This window comes from Barbus barbus (assembly GCF_936440315.1).
Source record: "Barbus barbus genome assembly, chromosome: 44".
Classification (NCBI taxonomy): Eukaryota; Metazoa; Chordata; class Actinopteri; order Cypriniformes; family Cyprinidae; genus Barbus; species Barbus barbus.
In genome coordinates, this window is record NC_136722.1 from 262,501 (window position 1) to 281,944 (window position 19,444).

General features: G+C 39.9%; 1 protein-coding gene across 2 annotated transcripts in view; it reads right to left on the reverse strand.

The window, feature by feature from the left end:
* The window catches only part of LOC306863474 (dnaJ homolog subfamily C member 13-like), a 68,339-nt gene that overhangs the window by 14,603 nt on the left and 34,292 nt on the right, over positions 1-19,444 (reverse strand). The window contains exons 18-43 of one of the 2 annotated variants that reach the window (XM_079406815.1): positions 19,334-19,409; positions 19,155-19,250; positions 18,463-18,603; positions 17,181-17,198; positions 16,773-16,855; positions 16,539-16,692; positions 15,190-15,293; positions 14,951-15,110; positions 14,746-14,808; positions 10,974-11,075; positions 10,374-10,478; positions 10,099-10,301; positions 9,130-9,214; positions 8,886-9,040; positions 8,736-8,781; positions 8,496-8,650; positions 7,521-7,722; positions 7,317-7,432; positions 5,915-5,993; positions 5,693-5,828; positions 5,429-5,613; positions 3,498-3,572; positions 3,288-3,407; positions 2,218-2,592; positions 173-286; positions 1-84 (exon numbers count right to left, since the gene is read on the reverse strand). The exon at positions 1-84 is cut by the window's left edge and continues 33 nt beyond it. In XM_079406815.1, coding sequence (XP_079262941.1) covers positions 1-84; positions 173-286; positions 2,218-2,592; positions 3,288-3,407; positions 3,498-3,572; positions 5,429-5,613; positions 5,693-5,828; positions 5,915-5,993; positions 7,317-7,432; positions 7,521-7,722; positions 8,496-8,650; positions 8,736-8,781; positions 8,886-9,040; positions 9,130-9,214; positions 10,099-10,301; positions 10,374-10,478; positions 10,974-11,075; positions 14,746-14,808; positions 14,951-15,110; positions 15,190-15,293; positions 16,539-16,692; positions 16,773-16,855; positions 17,181-17,198; positions 18,463-18,603; positions 19,155-19,250; positions 19,334-19,409 — 3,232 coding nt within the window. The remainder of the gene's footprint in view (positions 85-172; positions 287-2,217; positions 2,593-3,287; positions 3,408-3,497; positions 3,573-5,428; positions 5,614-5,692; positions 5,829-5,914; positions 5,994-7,316; positions 7,433-7,520; positions 7,723-8,495; positions 8,651-8,735; positions 8,782-8,885; positions 9,041-9,129; positions 9,215-10,098; positions 10,302-10,373; positions 10,479-10,973; positions 11,076-14,745; positions 14,809-14,950; positions 15,111-15,189; positions 15,294-16,538; positions 16,693-16,772; positions 16,856-17,180; positions 17,199-18,462; positions 18,604-19,154; positions 19,251-19,333; positions 19,410-19,444) is intronic. The other variant, XM_079406816.1, reaches the window with a different exon arrangement.

Sequence of the window (19,444 nt, forward strand, 5' to 3'; positions counted from 1 at the left end):
CCTAACGAAGATCTCTCCCACGATCAGCTCCTTCCCGTGTTCACTGAACAGGAACTCAGACCCAAAGCTCTTGTCGCACTCGCCCTGCAAACACACACACACACAGAGAGAGAGAGAGTGAGTGTGATGTGAATCAGAGGAGTATGTGGAGCAGAACGTGAGGAGCTCTCACTCTCTTGATGTTGCTCTCCCGCTGCGCCTCCAGGAACTCCATCAGCTCCGCTCTCGTGCCGTTGTTCCAGATCAGATACGGCGTCTCCGAGTTACTGTTCAACAGCTTCAGGACCTGGAGAAACAACAGATCAACAAACAGCCTTCTATTCCTCCTCCATTAACCCTTCACACTGCTCCTATCACAGCAGGACTAGTGCTGTCACCACACCAGCCTTCTGACGGAGATACGAACCTGACTAAAACATCTCCATGCTACGACAAAAACACAGAACAACAGGAAAAGTCATTGAATAACACATAATGGAGGTTATAGTTATATAGTTAGTTAAAAAAAGCATTTCATCCACCTTTAAAATAATAATAATAATAATCAGATGCCAGTGCCACTACACAGGACTATGGTGAACTACTGAGCCTACAGGTAAATACAGATCTTTGCTACATTGGTAACTTACCTAAAAGGATAAAGCCAAACCTTATTTCATGATATAGACATTTTATTTCACAATAACAATTTGCATCATGATATAGTCATTTTTGTTATTTTATCATTGTAATTAATAATAAGAACACAGGTGCAAGTAACAAATTAAAGGACAAATACAATAAAACAAAGACACAAATGAAATAAATAGGGCCCTAATGAAATGCCTTTTGTTTCTTCACAAATTCCTATACACTATTTTAATGGTTACATTAAAAAAAACATTAATTAAAAAGCATGTCTAACTAATTGAAATCATGAAACTTACACAATTTAACAGCAATTTATTAAAAGTTTAACAAAAAATACATTTTTAAAGGCCCTACGATATACGTTTTATTATTTTTCTTAAATTCAGTTTCATTTTCATCAAATTCTGTGAATCTGTGTTTTTTATTATTAATTTTCTGTATTACATTTTAAAATTTCCATTAAATTTGAATAATCAAAAATATTGTCCAATTAATAAAGATTAATTAGTTTTTATACAGAATTAATTTATTATATATATTTTTTTTTTCCAGAAATACTGTGTTGTGTATTTACATTTTTCTGGTAAATAACTTTTCAGGTAAATATTCCTTAAATATTGTTTTAATAATTTATTATTAGTAGTAGTACATTAACTAACATATTTCTGTCAAGTTAAGCGGAACATTTATTTTGACAGGTTGCCGGTTCAAAAGACTTGTTTGTATATGATATGACGATAGTTTTCCGCAAAAGAAACAGTAAATACCAATGAAGTGTTTCTCAGAGCAGTTCTGGAGATTATATTAGTGTGCTCATGTACTAATATATTGAATACGTTTTAGCACCATTATATCGTGCAACACTACTGCTGCTGTATACTGAGGGGGTGTGATGTGATTGTAGTGCGTATCTTTCAGTGAAGCAGGGTTTGTGATCAGTAGTAAATCTCCATCCGAAGGCCAGAGAAACGCCCCGCAGAAGAAAGCTAATGCACGGCATTCCAGGGTTGTGGCTAGAAGGGATACCGCTGAGCCAGAAACTAACAATGAAGCCGTAGTTCAAAAAACTGCTTTTAATAATCGCAGACCGATTTAACCACACTATTATGAAAGCGGTTTGTGTAGCTTGTCACTGAACTACGGCTCTGTTTAGTAAATGCTGCTCCATCTGAAGCCGCTTCTGTAAACCGTCGAGCCTTTACCCGGCGAGTCTGAGTCGCTTATAACGTGCATTTGGAAAAGCAACATGCATCAAACATCTTTCCAAACATGAGAAGCATTTATGAACCCACAAAATACCACATTTAATATTCCAAACTCTTAGCATTGCATTATAAATATACTCTATTATAATGAACTCAGATAAACCATATATTGTCGCAGTCCTGTGTTTATTAGTCACCCTGAATCAATGAAAGCAGTTCAGTCTTCTGTTTCCTGGAACGATGTGCGTTAGCTTTCTTCTGCAGGGCGTATTTGGAGTTTCTCTGGCCTTCAGATGGAGATTTACTACTGATCACAGAACCGTGCTTCACTGAAAGCTTCTGCCTAATCGTGATGTGATGTGATTTAGATGAATCTCTGTACCTCGGCGGGCGAGCTGTGGCCCAGTCTGCGGGAGATGTAGGGCGTCAGCATGGCAGCCAGGCTCTTCCTGATGGCAGGGTTCTCCGGAGGTGGCTGTCCTCCGCTGGGCTCGTCCTCTGGGCCCCGGGCCCCGCTGTAGCCCGCCAGCCGCCCGAGGGCCACCACGCTCAGCTTGGCCAGGCTGTTGCACACCTGCTGCTGGTTGGTGTCCTGGCTGGCCTGCACGCCGCTCTCCTCCAGCGTGTAGTCGTAGCTGAAGAGGCTGGCCAGCAGGTGCCACAGCACACCGGCCTGATACAGGTGCGTCTGCAGGAAGAAGTCCACCGCGAAGGAGCTGACGCACTCCACCACCAGAGACGCCAAGCGCGGCAAACCCTGAGAGACAGGAAACAGAAGCGCAGATTCACAGTACGCTTCGCAGACATCAAAACCGTGTCTGAAGAGAGTCACACAAACAATACAGCAAAACTCCCCAACTACACTCTCCAGACCAAATGACTGATTCTAACAGTAGAGACAGATCAGAAATATGAAATAAATTAGAATAAGGTTACACTTTATTTTAAAGTGTTCTTGTTATAGTGTAAATACACAAATAAGCACTGAGTAATGTTTATTAACAAAAATTATTATAGAGTAATGGTTTGGTTTAAGTTAGTTGTTATATTTATCCATAATTTACTTTTATTACTACAGTAAGTGCATGTAACGTGTAAGAAGAACACTGCAAAATGCATTACATAAAACAAAAAACAAAAATTTTAATAAATCAATTCATTTATTTATATAATTTATCAAATGCATAATAATAATAAATAATATACAATGTATAATAATTTTAATAATAAAATAATATCTTATTAATAATATTTACCTATACCTTAATAATAATAATAACAAATCTCTACATAAGTACAAATGACCCTTTTAAGAGCAAGTGTCATGTTTTATATCTAGTCCATGATTAAATGATACAGATAGTGTTCTATTTGCAAAAGAATGAGATGTTTCCTGCTCTCTGAGAGTGGACCGGAGTCATATTTGTGTAATAAAGCGATGTGTGTTCTTACCTTGCCATAGTACAGAATGTGACAAACGTCTCTAATAATGTTGGGAAGCTCGACTATTTTCTCTCTGCACTCCTCAAACTGAGCAGCGACGCTATAGCACCTACAGACGTGCCCGCACACCTGGAAACACACACATAATCACACTCCGATAGCACTGTGAGCCTCAAACGCCTCTCTTCACATGCCACATATACATCTCTCTCACTGTACCTGCACTGCCATGTCCTCAGGTTTGCAGGAGGCGGTGAGCACAGACACACAGCGGGACAGAGCCTCCATCAGCATCTAACACAAACACAGCTTCATCAGCGCCTCGCTCAGAAGACAGTGAACACTAGCGGTGCATCGCTTCAGCTCTCTGACGGTGCAGTGCGTGCTTCTCACTTTAAATACTTTGGTGAGTTAATGAGAATATTGGTAACACTTTAGTGTCCAATTCTCACTATTAACTAGTTGGTTATTAGCATGAATATTACTGGGATATTGGCTGTTTATTATTACTTAAAAAACACATATTATGGTCTTATTCTGCAAGACCTTATTCTAAATCCTTAATCCTACACAATTCTTAAACTTAACTGTCAACAAGTACTTTACTAAGTATTAATAAGCAGTAATTAGGAGTATTTTGAGGCAAAAGTCATAGTTAATAATTAGTTAATAGTGAGAATTGGAGTCTAATCTAAAGTGTGAGCAGAATAAATGTAAGGGTTCTAAGCAGAGCCGGCGCCAGGGCACCTCCATCAGGGGGGCATTTGTATTTCCAGGGGGGGCACGAATCACGTGTGTGTGTTGGGGGAGGGGGGGGGTGCGCAGTCGCTGACGCTCGCTAAAGCATGCAATCGCTTTCTTATGTGCGCTGTTTTATTGGTTTCACTTTTGCTTTTGAAATCGATCACGTTCAGCAAGGAGGGGAGAGGATGGAAAGCGGGAGCACAGTAACTCGTTCGCGAATGCCCCCCTTGGCGTCGGCCCTGCTTTAGCCCAGTCAGGTGTGCCGTGAAAATCTTCATATCTGTATTATAATTCGTCATTATTATTTTAAATCAGAGGGTTTTAAAATGTTTAACCAATGCCAATCATTAAAAAGAGCTTGTCAGTAAAACTTCGTAACACCATTGGATCCTCAAGATCTCAGCGAAAGCTCGTAACTCCACCTCACCTCCTTTCAGATTGAGCGCCGCGCACAGCCTGGAGGAAACAGATCTCCGCTTTTTCGCAATGCAAGGGTAAATAAATAATAACTGATGTTTCAATAGTACAGCGTTTTCTTTACTCAGCAGGCTCGTCCAGGGCGGGCCAGCTCCCCATTGTCCGCCCATGGCGCCGGGACTGGTTCTAAGCACATGTGTGTCTGCGGCTTTAAATCCTGCAGCTCGTGACTGATTCTGATTGGCTGTCAATGTCTTTATCGTTCATCAGCTGGAAAAAATCGTTTCTCTGTGCTTTTATCGTTATAGCTGTAGTGTGGACTCTGAAATTCTTTAATATTAAGAACGATTTTTAGAACTATATCTTTATCGTTATTTTTATAGTTATCATCCTTGGTGTGAACAGGCCTTAAGTCTTGTTAAGTCTTTTAGGTTTGCTGATAAAACAAATTGTTTGTGAAAAAGAAACAAGCATTCATTTTATTTATATAATGTCAAATCTATAGGAAATGAATGTAATAGTCTGATTACCTAAAGCTTCCAATGAGGCAGATCACACAGAACGAAGCTCAAATCATAACTGAATCTACAGATCCAAAAACTTGATATATTTGTTCATTTAACAACACAGCTAAATTTAAGAGAGAATTCTACTAAATGCTTATACATTTTAGTCTATTCGTTTACACTGCTGCCACTTCACGGAGATAACGTCTTCTGCTGCGCTTTGTTCCTGACTGTAGACAGCGCCCTCTAGAGGTTTGGTTGAAGACAGACGCAGACACGAGACAGCATAGCCCGTGCTGCGAAATAGCAAAAGCTGTCACTCCAAATGTGCATTTGAAGCTTTGTTTTTCACCAAAACATATCATCCATATCCTTTGTTAGAACAGAGATTAATCGAATGCGTACCGAAGCGAGGGCGGAGAAGCGCTGCACCCCTAGAGAAGACACACAGATATCTATAGCAGGCTAGCACTGAGTCCTGACCTCGATGCCGTTCTCCCGCCGCAGCTCCTCGGCGTTCAACGCTGAACAGTTGACCGTGTGGAAGGCCAGCTCAGCGGCGGCTGGTAACAGAGCCGAGGTCTTGGAGAAGAGCTGCTTGTCATCCGTCTCCATGGTGATGGTCTTAATTAGCATGGGGTAGCCGGCGTATTTATACGGCTCCAGCTCTGAGGAGAGAGAGGAGGAGGTCAGTGGCTGAGCGTCTGAAGATCAGGAGCTGTGTCTGAGAGGAGCGTGACCTCTAACCCTGCTTGTGTCTGTTGAACAGGATGCTCTGGGCTTTGAGGATCAGGATGATGTTCTCTGGGTCAGGACCGTCCACAATACGGGCCGATTTGGTGCACAGGAACTCGTAGGCCTTGTTGACCTTCTCAAACATGTCCTGAACACACACACACACACACAGTGAGACTGGCTAGAGTTTATTACTCATTCACTCATAATGAGACGCAGTATTGCTGTACGTACCCTGCCCTCCGGATTCTTGTCTGGATGGTATTTCTGGGCCAATCTGAAATACGCTTTCCTTATCTTACTCTCTTCATGCCTATAAAAGCACACACGCAAATCATCAAAGGACAAAGATTACAGTTAATAAGCACTATTCTCAGATGCTGCAGTGTCACATGAGAAGCTGTGAGAGGTTAAGCAATCAAAATATGAGTGATATACAAATAAAAGTCTTAAAGGTACAGAAGGGAAAAAAAAAAGTCAGAATGGGGTGAAATGGTCATGTGACACTAAACTATGACTGGTGTTGGTGCAAGAAACGCTAACAAGTGTAAATGACATGCTATTAAATGCTGATTCTGGAGCCTCGTCGAACCCAATGTTACTGAACCTGAGTGCGGCCTTCAACACTGTTGATCATAATATTTTGGTTTCTCGGCTGGAAAACCATGTTGGAATTCATGGGATAGCTCTTAATTGGTTTAAGTCGCATCTAGCAGATAGCTTTGCGATAATATTGGGCGAATGCATGTCAGCGTCAGCTCCACTGAAGTGTGGAGTCCCTCAAGGGTCTATTCTCGGCCCGCTTCTGTTCTCACTGTAGCTTCTCCCGTTAGCAACTATATTTAGGAAACACGGAGTTTCGTTTCATTGTTAGGATGGGATGGTGTTTAACTTTATAAAATTCAATGAAAATAAAACTTAGATGATGCTTTTTGGTCCAGTCAGCAATCAAACTAGTATAAATTCTATTCTTGGCTCCTTGGCTAAGCATAATAAAGCAGTGATGAAAAATCTAGGTGTATTTTTGACTCATAATTTAACTTTGACAAGCAAATAAATTCGGTGGCCAAATCTTGCTTTTTAATTTGAGACTTTTAGCAACGATGAAGCCCTTTCTTTCTTTAGAGACTTGATTGAAAGCGTGATCATATTACTCCTATCCTGTCTTCTCTTAAATGGTTGCCTGTCCGTCTCTGAATTGAATATAAATTTTATAGTTTGTTTTTAAATCTCTGAATGAGTTGGCACCAAAATACCTGGAGACATTAGTGAACCGGCTCTGTTAGCCCCTGAGATCATCTGTCCAGCTTCGTTTAGTGGTTCCCAGATGTAGATTAAAACTTCATGGGGATCGTGCTCTCTCAATTGCTCAGACTATCTCTAGTTTTAAAATTCTGTTAAAAGCTCATTTACTAACTGTGACTTTTAATTCCTTGGGTGATTAATTCTCAAATGTGTATTAGTCTTATGTTTTCATGTTATGCTTGATTTATGTCTATGCCCATTCTTATTTTATTTTCTTTGATGTACAGCACTTTGGGCAACATCAGTTGTATTGAAATGTGCTTTATAAAAAATAAGTACGAATAAAACAAGTTTAAAAATAAAGTGTTAAAAAAGTGAGCGTGTGACTCACTGTCCCTGTCCTTTAGGGAGGTTCAACACTTCATAGGCGTCATCCACGGACATGGAGGGTGGCTTCTTCTCCACCTCTCTCTTCCACGCATCCAGAGTGTCCTTCAGCAGCTTCACCTGCAGGGGGCAGACAGTCACAGAAGGCCATCACATTAGACAGAGAGATGGAGCTGGTCACACAGCACTGAATGTGTGTGGTGCGCACCGGATCTCGTATGGGCCAGTCGGGGAAGCGTGTGGAGTCGCACAGGTGTCGCAGGTAATAGATGTTGCAGAAGAGCTCGTTGTCCAGCTGAGGGAAGCTGACCACAGGAATGGGGCAGTACTGATAGAGAGCGCGAGTGTTGCTCTGCAGACGAGGACTGAAGTCTGCCAGATGAGCGGCGATCTTCTCGATCATCATACGCCTGTCAACACACACCATCAACAACCAGCATGAAGGAGCACGTCTTCTGTGCTAATCCACCACCTTTACCTTTACGTTAGTATAGTTAACTAAAACCATAAAAAACACGTTTGTTATTGGAATACAATAAATGTTAACGGAAAAATATAAAAAAAAATTGTACATTTGATGTACAAAAATTTCTAAAACTGGAAAGAAAAATTAATTATAACACAGTCATTTAAAAACAACAAAAACAAATAAAAATGTTAAAACAACAACATTTCTAAAATTTTAAACTGAAAGCAGAAAATATTAAATAAAATCTAATTGAAAAAATATTAACCAAAACTATAAAAGTAACCAACAAAAATATAATAGTAATTTAAATAATTTAAACCTTACTTTAGGTTTTATTTATTTATTTATTTTATTTTTATTTTTTAAATATAGTTTACAGTTTTAGTGTTTAGCATTCATAAAGAAATTCAAGTGGTACAAAACCCAGAAACAAAGGAAAAAAATATGTAAAATATTACATATTAAACAAGAAAGCCAAAAACATAAAAATAAAATCTAATTCAAAATATTAACCAAAACTATAAAAGTAATAGTAACCAAAAAACATAATAGTAATTTAAATAATTTAAACCTTAAAGTGCTTTTTTTGTTTGTTTTTTTATTGTGTTTTTTAAATATAGTTTCAGTATTTAGTGTAAAGACAAATTCAAGTGGTTCAAAACCCATAAAGCCTAGCTCCACAGAACAGTCTAGAGCGAGGAATGATCCGCTGACCTCATCTCACTGCTCCAGATGGCTTCAGGCGTGTCAAACTCTCCCAAGAATATCTCGGAGAATCGCTCGGCCTCGTAGTTCTCCAGGTAACACACCATGGCCTCCGGCAGCATCGAGCCCAACACGCTCCTCTGAACGATGTCCAGACCTTTAGCCTGCGGGTCATCACCGAGAACACCGGTCAAACATGCTCAGATTCACTGTGTATTCCTCTACACATTCATATATCTGCAGCTTTACCTCCTCTGATTTAAAGGCCTGTTTCAGGTGGGTGTATTTCAAGAACCTACAGAGAGGAAAATATTTACGCATATGGCAAGTTATCAAAAACATAAAAGGCATTTCTCTGCAGCACATTATCAGGATTGAAACGGTGATCTAGTGTGGTACCGAGCCACGGGCAGCACGTTGGAGCCGGTGTACATCATGATGAAGAAGAAGACTCCGGTCAGGTAGAGCCGCTGCAGGTTAGGGTTATCCTGCATCACCAGGTACAGCAGGTTCGCTACTTTCTCCACCAGGATGGGGTCAAAGGTCAAGAGCAGCTGCGAATGACAGAAGGAGGAAAACTGGAGTCAAGCTGAAGAAAGCAGACTTTATAAAGACAGTTTTACACAGAGTCCGTGATCTGTACCTGGACGATGTGCGGCAGACAGGTGCTGTCGCTTATGAGCCTCTTCACCTTTGGTAAAGGCCTGATGATGGCATTATCTTGGTCCCTAAACACACAAACACAGAGTAAAACGCATGTTTAAACATATTTCAACACGCGAAGATGTCTGAATGTCTTTGCTTAGGAAATGATCAGATGATTCTAGACCTTTTTCTACAGAAGTAGAAGTTTTCACACACTTTTGCATTTATTTTTTTGCCACTAAAATTATTTTATTTACATCTCGAGTATATGACTTTAGGTTACATCTCGAGTATATGACTTTTTTCCTCATGCTTCTGATTATCATCTCAGAACTGCACAATATAAACTCATAATTCTGGGAATAAAAGAAAAAAAAAACTGAATTGTGAGTTGAGTTTATATCTTACAATTCTGACTTTTTTTTCTCAGAATTGCAAGAGAAAGAGTCAAACCAGTCAAACCAAAATGTATTCAGACACCTTCAAAAGTTCTCACATTTTCACAGTTTATTCCCCATAGTTTAGAAAATGGTGATAAAATACGACTCAGTTAAACTTTGATTAACTTTGATAGAAAGGTGTGTAATGAATTGGGTTGAATAGCTGTTAAATTTAAGAACACAATTAGATAATACAAATTTAGCTCAACCAATTAACCAGTAATGCTTCATTTTGTTCAGTCTGTGGTGGAAAAAAATCACATTAGCAATTAAAAACATTTAAGCAAAACATGCTCAGCTCATAGCGTCTGAATAATTTTTGGTCCCAATTTTTTTTATCAATTTTACTGCTAGTCCACAGTATGAAGAATTTTTGGGTGTAATATGTCACAGTTTACTTTATTTTGCTCTCCTCACTTACAGAAATGAACTATAGTGTCCTGCACCCACTAGTAAAAATAATATCTGGTGTCTGAATAATCTGTGGTTTGACTGTGAAAGCGTGCTGTGAGACGGCGGGGCTGTACCGGCTGGGGAAGTAGGAGCACATGCTGATGAGCATGTTGAGGATGAGCGTGGCCAGATCCGTCTCGTTCATCACGGCCTGTCCTGCGGCCAGCAGACTCCACTTCAGCTGCGGGATGGCCTGCAGCGGCCGCCAGCCGTCCATGCCCTGAGCCCAGCAGCGCGTCTTAGCCGTCAGGGTCCCGGCGCTCCAGAACTCCTGCATCTGAACACACAGACGGAGAGGTTAAAGCCGGATCTCCTCCACACGCTCCAGCTGCGGTGTGAACACACTCACCTCCTCAAAGCTGAAGGGCCCTCTCCTCTCTTTATCTGCGTTACCGAAGTACCACTCCTTCTCGCTCTCGCGCTTCATGTCCGGCGACGCCTCCAACACATTACTCTGAAAACAACACACAGAGACGCTAACATCTGCAGAACTCACATCATAAACATACCACTGTCTGAAAGAGTCTCTTCTGCTCACCAGGGCTGTGTTTATTTTATCAAAAATACAGTAAAAACAGTGAAATATTATTACAGTGTAAAACAGCTGTTTTCTACATGAATATATTGTAAACTGTAATGTATTTCTGTGATCTGCAGCTGTATTTTCAGCATCATTACTCCAGTCTTCAGTGTCACATGATCTTCAGAAATCATAATAATATACTGATATTATCAATGTTGAAAACAGTTGTGCTGCCCAATATTTTTATGGAAACTGTGACATTTTATTTTTCAGGATTCATGGATAAAGAGAAAGTTCAAACAACATTTACTTGAAATAGAAATATTTTGTAACATTATAAATATGTCTTTACTGTCACTTCTGATCAGTTGAATGCATCCATGATAAATAAAAGTGTTTTAAAAAGTGTGTATTTTGAACACCCACCTGCAGTGGGACAGTGGCTCTGTTGGTGTGAAGGTGAGCGAGGGTGAGCAGATCCACTAATATACGCACTCCGTTAGAGTCCATCATCTCCTTGACATTTTTCTGTTTGAACAGGAATAGCAAAATCATAAAAGCGTTTCCCAGACACACGTCTCATGGTGTATGTGAAGTTTTAATAATAATAATGCATTTTATTTAATGGCGCCTTTCAAAACACCCAAGGTCACCTCACAAAATGAAAAATACAAATCACAGCATAAAACAAAAACACACAACAAACTCTATACATATACAAGTAAAATGCAGTAGAGACTCAATAATACAGATAAAAAAAACCTGTATAAAGAGATATGTTTTAAGACGCGTTTTAAAAGTCAGCAAGCAATTGCTATTGCGAATATCATTGGGAAGGGAATTCTATAGGCAGGGGGCAGCATAGCTAAAAGATCTGGCACCCATGGTAGTTAGTCCAATCCGAGGTACCACAAGAGAAATTGAAGATGAGGATCTAAGAGCACGTGAAGGGGTGTAGACATGAAGAAGTTGATTAAGGTATTGAGGTGCAAGATTATGAAGTGCCTTGTAAGTAAGTAGCAAGATCTTAAACTCTACTCGATACTTTACTGGAAGCCAGTGCAACTGCTGAAGAACTGGAGAAATGTGCTCAATAAAAGGTGTTCTAGAAAGAACACGAGCTGCAGAGTTCTGAACCAACTGGAGCTTATGTAACAATTTAGCAGGAACACCAGTGAAAAGGGCATTGCAGTAGTATATATGTGAAGTAACTAACGCATTAACAAGAACTGCTGTATTATTGGTAGAAAGAAAGGGACGGAGACGGTTAATATTACGCAAGTGGAAGTATGCAGTCCGTGTGATGCTATTAATTTGAGTTTCAAAGGATAGTGTGCTATCCATGACAACACCCAAACTTTTAACCTGTGAAGAAGGAAGTATTGTATTATTGTCAATGGACAAAGAAAAACAATTAGATTTAGACAAAACAGATCTAGTGCCAATAATAGGGCCTCAGGTTTTGTTGCCATTTAGCTTCAAAAAATTAACTGAAAGCCAATGTTTAATTTCAACTAAGCAGCTAGATAAAGATGGTGGTGGAAAAGAACCAGTGGGTTTGGCAGACAGGTAAAGTTGGGTGTCATCCGCATAACAATGAAAATGAACACCATGTTTCCTCAAAATGTAACCAAGAGGAAGTATATAAATAATAAAAAGAAGCGGGCCCAAAACAGAACCCTGGGGAACCCCAGTGGTAACTGTTGATGTTCTTGATCTAAAATGTTTTAATTGAATACACTGAGTACGTCCAGAAAGATACGACCTAAACCAAGACAGTGGAATACCAGTGATCCCAATAGAAACCAACCTGTCGAGAAGTATCTCATGTGAGACCGTATCAAAAGCAGCAGTCAAATCAAGAAGGACAAGTATGGTTAAAAGCCCAGAGTCAGCTGCCAACAACAGATCATTAGTTATTCTAACAAGAGCAGTCTCAGTGCTATGGTGAGGACGAAAGCCAGATTGAAATTGTTCATACAAATTATTATTAGAGAGATGTTCTTGAATTTGAATTGCAATAAACGTTTCTATTATCTTAGAGATAAATGGTAAATTAGAAATTGGACGGAAATTATCAAAGTTAAATGGATCAGCCCCAGACTTCTTAAGTACAGGAGTAATAATAGCAGATTTAAAGAATAACGGTACAGAACCAGAGACAAGTGAAGCATGGACAATTTTAGTAATCAATGGCAACAAGGATGGTAAACATGCTTTTACTAAAGGAGTTGGTAGAGGGTCTAACTGACAAGTTGAAGATTTAGATCTATTTATCAGACCCACTATCTCCGAAGCAGTTGGTAGTGCAAAGGTAGAAAAAACAGAGTGAGGAGGTGCGTAAGAGATAGACTGACAGGAATTATGGTGGAATGTACTATTTAGTAATTGCTGATGTACATTTTTAACCTTAGACTCAAAAAAAGTCATAAAACGGTCACATAAATCAGTGGAATACATATCAGATGGCAAGGAGTCAGGAGGTCGCAAAAACTTATTTACCATCGAAAAAAGAAATCTTGAATTGCCATTGCTGACTCCAATTATGTTGGAATAATAATCAGATTTAGCTTTGAACAATGGATTTTTGTAGTTTGAATATGTTCAGCATACATCTCTTTATGATGATTTAGGCCAGACCTGACGTACAAACGCTCTAACCTACGACCTTTAGTTTGAAGTTCACGCAGTTCAGGTGTAAACCAAGGAGCTGAATGTGCAAATGAAACAGTTTTTCACAGGTGCAAAATCATCCAAAATCGTAGTCAGTCCATCATTGTAATATAAAACCAGTTCATCAACAGAAGATGGCAAGTTCATCAGCAAGAGAAGGCACATCAATGTTCTTAATATTCCGAAATGTGATCGGGCGACACAGATTTACCTTAAAAACTGCCAGATGGGCACAAAAGCACACCAGCAGGTGATCTGATATAGACAGATCAGAAACAGTCAAATTAAAAGGTGTTATACCAGAGCAACAAACAAGGTCAAGAATATGTCCCTTAGAATGAGTTGGCAGAGTATTAAATTGCTGCATACCAAAGCAATCCAAGCATGATAAAAAGTCACTTGTAAATGCATTACTGGCATTGTCTATATGAATGTTAAAATCACCCAACATAATAACATTTGGAGACATGGAACATAAATAAGTTAAAAGTTCAGAAAGTTCAGTTAAAAAGGCATTATTGCTCTTGGGAGGGCGGTAAATGGTAGTGAGGATGGTAGGAATCACCCCATCAATTTGTAAGGCAAGCGATTCAAAAGAAGAATATACAGGCAGAGTTAACTGAGATGCGTTCAATTTCTCTTTATAGAGCATCGCTAGGCCCCCTCCCCGTCCCATAATACGGGATTTACAGACATAACTACATCCTGGGGGAACAGACTGGTTTAAATGAAAGAAGTCAGCTGACTTTTGCCATGTCTCAGTTCAACAGAGAAAGTCAAACTTACGGTCAGACAGCACTTGGTACACCAGAGGTCCTTTAGCGGAAAGTGATCGTATATTAAATAATCCAAAGGAGAAATTGTTTTTACCAGAATCGTTGCCAACCGATCTGGCCAAGTTGGTTAATACACCAGGATCAACAGTCCGTGTGATCCTCCTCACCGAGCGTGGTTTAGATGACCAAAAGGACCGTATCTGACTTGAGCCATCAATGTTATAACTCCGCCGAGACCCATGATGTATATATTTCCGGCGTGGTATAAACACGATATCCGAGGGAAGATGTAGAGTTGATGGAAGATTAAAAGGACGCAAACGGAGCTGAATAAGTTCCGCCGCCGAGTAATGGGGCATCATCCATACCACAGAATGGTATACAGCAGAAAGGACGACCCAGATGTAATTCATCCGCACCAGTAACTCAATAATCTTCATAGTTGTTCCCCGTGACAGAGGTACCACGAAGAAACAGGTCAATAATCAGCAGGCAGACCAACAACCGCAGAGAGCATGAACACGCAGATCAACCAGCACACAGAGCCGCCGAATCAGTGTAGATACACAAATCAGTATGACTCCTTAAAATAGTTCATAAATGTATTCATGCATTGATAAGTGCATGAAAATACAAACAGTGACAAGTTTAAAATTCTCTCCCTAGGCAGCGGCAGCCAACAGCGCCAGCGTTCACCCAGAAGTGTATATGCAAGCATTAAACCTTTTTATTAGCATTACGTTACAGACCTTGTTGAGAATGAGTTTGTTGAGGAAGAGGATGAGTCTGTCTCTCTCCAGCTTGTCTGTACACTGCAGATATACAGGAGCAAAAAACAGGATATTACAAGTTAACCACACTTCAGAGAAGAACTGATGTGCCACAAAATCAGGAACTGCAGCCGTTTTAACTTCAGTCCAGACGTGATCCTGTGGTCTGGTGCTGGATACTGACCCGGTCCAGCATGCCCACGATGTACTTGGTGTCAGTGAAGGGTCCGATCTCCTCGCAGCACTTGCCGTAGACGATGGTGAGCGCTTGCAGACACAGACACTTCATGGCCACTTTAGGAGTCAGCAGGAAGCGATGGTAGAGCTCGTTAAAGAACTCGTACCTGCGGAGAGACACAGACGGATGATCAGGAGAATACAAACCAGATGAAGATCGCTCAGAGCATGTGTTCAGAAACCTACGATCTCTTGATGGCACCAGACTCCTCGTTCTCATCTTCCTCCAGCAGCAAACGCAGGTAATAATCCCCGATCTTAATCTCGTCAGAGAGGCACTCGTACTTCACCTGAACACAACACAGACCTTTATATACATGTGTGAATGATCAGATCTCGCTGTGATTCACTGGATATATACTAGTGTTGTCAAAAATATAGAATATTTTCAAATAAAGCTCTGTTTTTCAATACTTATTGATATGGAATTTTCTCTTAGAGTTAATATTATTATTATCAGGGGAGTAATGGTACACAAACATGACAGTTCGGTGCGCACCTCGGATTTGAGTAGCAGTAGTAGTATTAGTATAAATTTATTTAATGCCATGTCAGCATCTTAGGCTATGTTCATGGCAAAAACAATAAAAAAATACAAGTATAACAAATACAATAAAAACCAGCAACCTCGTTTTTGACATCACGGTTCATTATGGTTTCGGTACAGCAGGAGGAAAAAACTAAACAATTGCTTTTTTTTTTTAAACAATGGTTTACTGAACAAATTGTTCTTTCTTTAAATAAATTCAATTATATTTAAAATTTTCTTAGGGATATAAATCTACCTCAGCTTCTGCTCTAAACTACAGGAAACTACATCACTATAAGGTTACAATTAACATCAGAGCCCAAACTTAAATTCAATTACTATTTATTTTTAACTATAATAATTAACACTCATTTAAAAAAAATTGTACGCAAACATGTTTTTAAATTAACTTCTAAATTATACAATTTCTATGTTGTCGTTGAAATATAATAATTTACAGAGTGGCTGTCATAACTTGTTTCATAAAATAATTATTTAATGTGAGTTTAAATAAATAAGACATCACTAACAGGTCAAGTAAAATATAAGTATATAGTCTAATATTTCACAAAATGCTCTTCACTAGACTTTTCTAGCATAGCAACATATTTCTCTAGCAATTAACGAGCTGTAGACACCGATGACTTGCCTGAGGTAAATTAAATGCTACGTGATATTCTGTTAACAAGACGTTTTAATGATGTCTTTCTGAGGCTGAAACGCTAACTGAGTGATTATGTGAGGGGTGAGAGTAATAAAGAGGAAGGGATGATCACGCTGCCGTTAGAACTGAGGTGCTATCACAACAGAAATTACACCAAATTGACTTGCATTAAACTTTAAAATGCACAAAAATGCATTATTTTGATAGTGTTGAGATTTTACGGCCTTAACGCTGTGGCAGTTTTTCTCTGTGGTATCAAAACTGGTATGAAATATCTGTATTTGTCAGTGTATCATGTTAGATCTTCTGGTATTGTGTTGAGACCGCTGCTGAAGTGCAGACCTCGAACTCCTGGTGGTTCCAGGAGATGATGCTAGCGCTGCCCAGCTCGCGGTCCACACCGAAGGAGCGCATCTCTCCCTCCAGAGCGTCCCGCAGCTCCTCGCGCGTCTTCAGGTTCCAGATCAGGTTAGGCCGAGCGTGATCCAGCTGGAACCTGCACACAGACACAAGCGTCACACACTCCAATAACCCCACACACACACAACTCTCTCGGAGTGAAACAGGCTCGTTTACTTGTAGTAGAAAAGCTCCCAGTTGGACTCGATCTTGATGCGCTGCCGTCTCTTCCTCAGGATCACCGGCTTCTGGTTTGTGTTCTGCAGTCAGTGACACAGAAGGAATGAAGCTGCACTCGGTCAAATATTCTGAATTTTCTGAATATAATGCTGGTTTATGAGATGACTACATCTATGACGGGATGTGAGGATAATGTTGACGACACCCTAGCAGTGAAATGATCAACATGTGATATGAAGATACGATCCTGCTCTAAACAACTGAAGACATGGATGCCAACGGATCTAATACAGTCAGTGTGACAGCAGAAGGAAAACACACACGTTACATGAGACACAGTGACTGACATGAGAGAGGGAGGGACTAACAGAGAGAGAGAGTCTCTGATTGGATAAAACTACTCACCAGGTTATTCCTGTCCTGCTGCATTGATTGACAGCAGAAACCACAATAAGAGCCGATGGGAGGGGCAGAGATAAGAGAGGTTATTGGTCCTGAGGTCAACCAATCACACCAGCTGCTTTAACGAACACTGAGAGATTCTCAATCAAGCTGGCTTTAGGTGGCAGGAATGTGAATTTGCGTGATTGGAGGCTCAAGAGCATTTAAGTTTTGTTCAACAATTGTTTTGGTGGAGATTTTCTCATTTATCAGTAACAGTCCATATTTAATTGTTCATGCACATTTTCACTGTTTTTACATTTAAATTACATTTGGTATCATCTAATGCTCACTTGAAGTTAGTCTTTACATTTTAGTCTTTAACGGGGTCATTTTTATAAATTCAACTATTATTATCTCTTGTGGACTACATGTAAACATCTTTTATGTCAAATATCTTATTCAGGTCAGTACTAAATAAACAATAGCATGCATTTTGTATGATGATTTTGGTAAAATAATGAACATTTTGCAGATTCTGAAAGGTGTATTTAAACCTTTGACTTCAACTGTGTGTATATATATATATATATATATATACAGTGCCCTCCAAAAGTATTGGAACAGTGAGGCCAATTCCTTTATTTTTGCTGGTGACTGAAAACATTTGGGTTTGACATCAAAAGATGAATATGAGGTGAGAGATTAATATGTCAGCTTTTATTTACAGGTATTTTCATCTGGATCTGATACACAACTTAGTAGATAGCACCTTTTGTTTGAACATTGTCACAGTTACCATGACAAATGGACAATTATGACATGAAAATAAATGATCAGCGTATGGGCAATAGCTAGAATTTCATCCATTTTTATTTATTTTATTTAAGTTTTTGTAGCTGTGAAATGAGGGCAGTGCTATCAGATACAGAGACAGGCACAGTGATGGTCTGCAGATGTTTAGTTGGCTATGAGGATCATTAGATCTCAAGAATTAGATCTCCAGCAAGCCATGTTTGAGTGTTTATTATTAGTAAAGACCAGAGACAGAAGATTAGAGAAACCCAACAGAGCCTGTATTGAAGAAGCATCGCACATAATAACCCTAACCATAAAGATCAGCTGAACAGATCCAAACCAGACCAGCAGAATCAGAAACCAGCAGATCCAGAACAGAACAGGCCCTATTAAACAGCCCAGCTCTAGCAGCGTTAACATGCCCAGCATTCAGCAGCACTAACTCCATAACTCAATAACTGATGGAGCAGCAGCACTAACAGCAGAGAGAGCGGCAGACGTCACTCACCTCCTTCTGAGCGATGCCCATCTTATCTCTCCAGTGTATCAGCACAATATCGGCCTTCTCTTTGGCAAACTTCTCCACCTCTTTAGCAGCTTTACCTGCGATACGCTGCCACTCCGGGACTTTATTCCTGCCAAACTGGTCCTGCAAAAAAATGTATATGGATTAATGGTTGATATGGGTACTACAGCCCGAATTCTAGAATTCCTCAGACTCGATGCTCACGCAACAGGAGCGAGCGTAGTTGATTTATCTGTGTTTAATAGTCCTCTGGTCATAGAGATTTTTAGATGGACTGGACGCTGAGGCTTTCAGGTCAGGTTGAATCTGAGATCTCTAAACCAGTTCCTTTGAAGGCTTCCATGGCTTCCAGCAATATGCTGTGTTTTCCAGACCAAAACAAAAACAGACGTTCCGACACGGAGCACGCATTTCAAAGTTACTGGCTGTAGAAACAAGCATGTGAACTTGGCACATTTGCTAAATATCTATAAACATATTATGGTATTTTTATGCTTATCCAATGTACAAATTTCTGTATGTAAATGAGTGCATATTTAATTAGATAATGCCTCATCTCATATTTAAACATTTCAGAAATCCTGTAATGCATAAAATGTTTGCGATTCTTAATTTAATCAATAAATTGAAGTATGGTGAGTTCTGTTAGTTAAATGTGTTCTGGTCACTCATACCGTGGCGATCTTGACGTTGTCGCGTATGTGCATTCTGTCCACGTCTTTCTCAGGCACGGGGTCAGCGCTGTCCAGATACGCCAGCAGACCGGTGGGCTAAAGGACAGACAGCGATTGAAGATTTCAGTGTTATTTCTAGAAGAACAGCGTGAGTGAATGTCCAGTCTGTGTCCGCTCACCAGGATCCTCTTGAGCAGGTTCAGGGCGGTGGGGTTTTCTGCCGTCCACAAACCCACCAGATGACGACTCAGCTGCCTGCGTGTGATAAAACAGAGATCAGCCCTGCATCA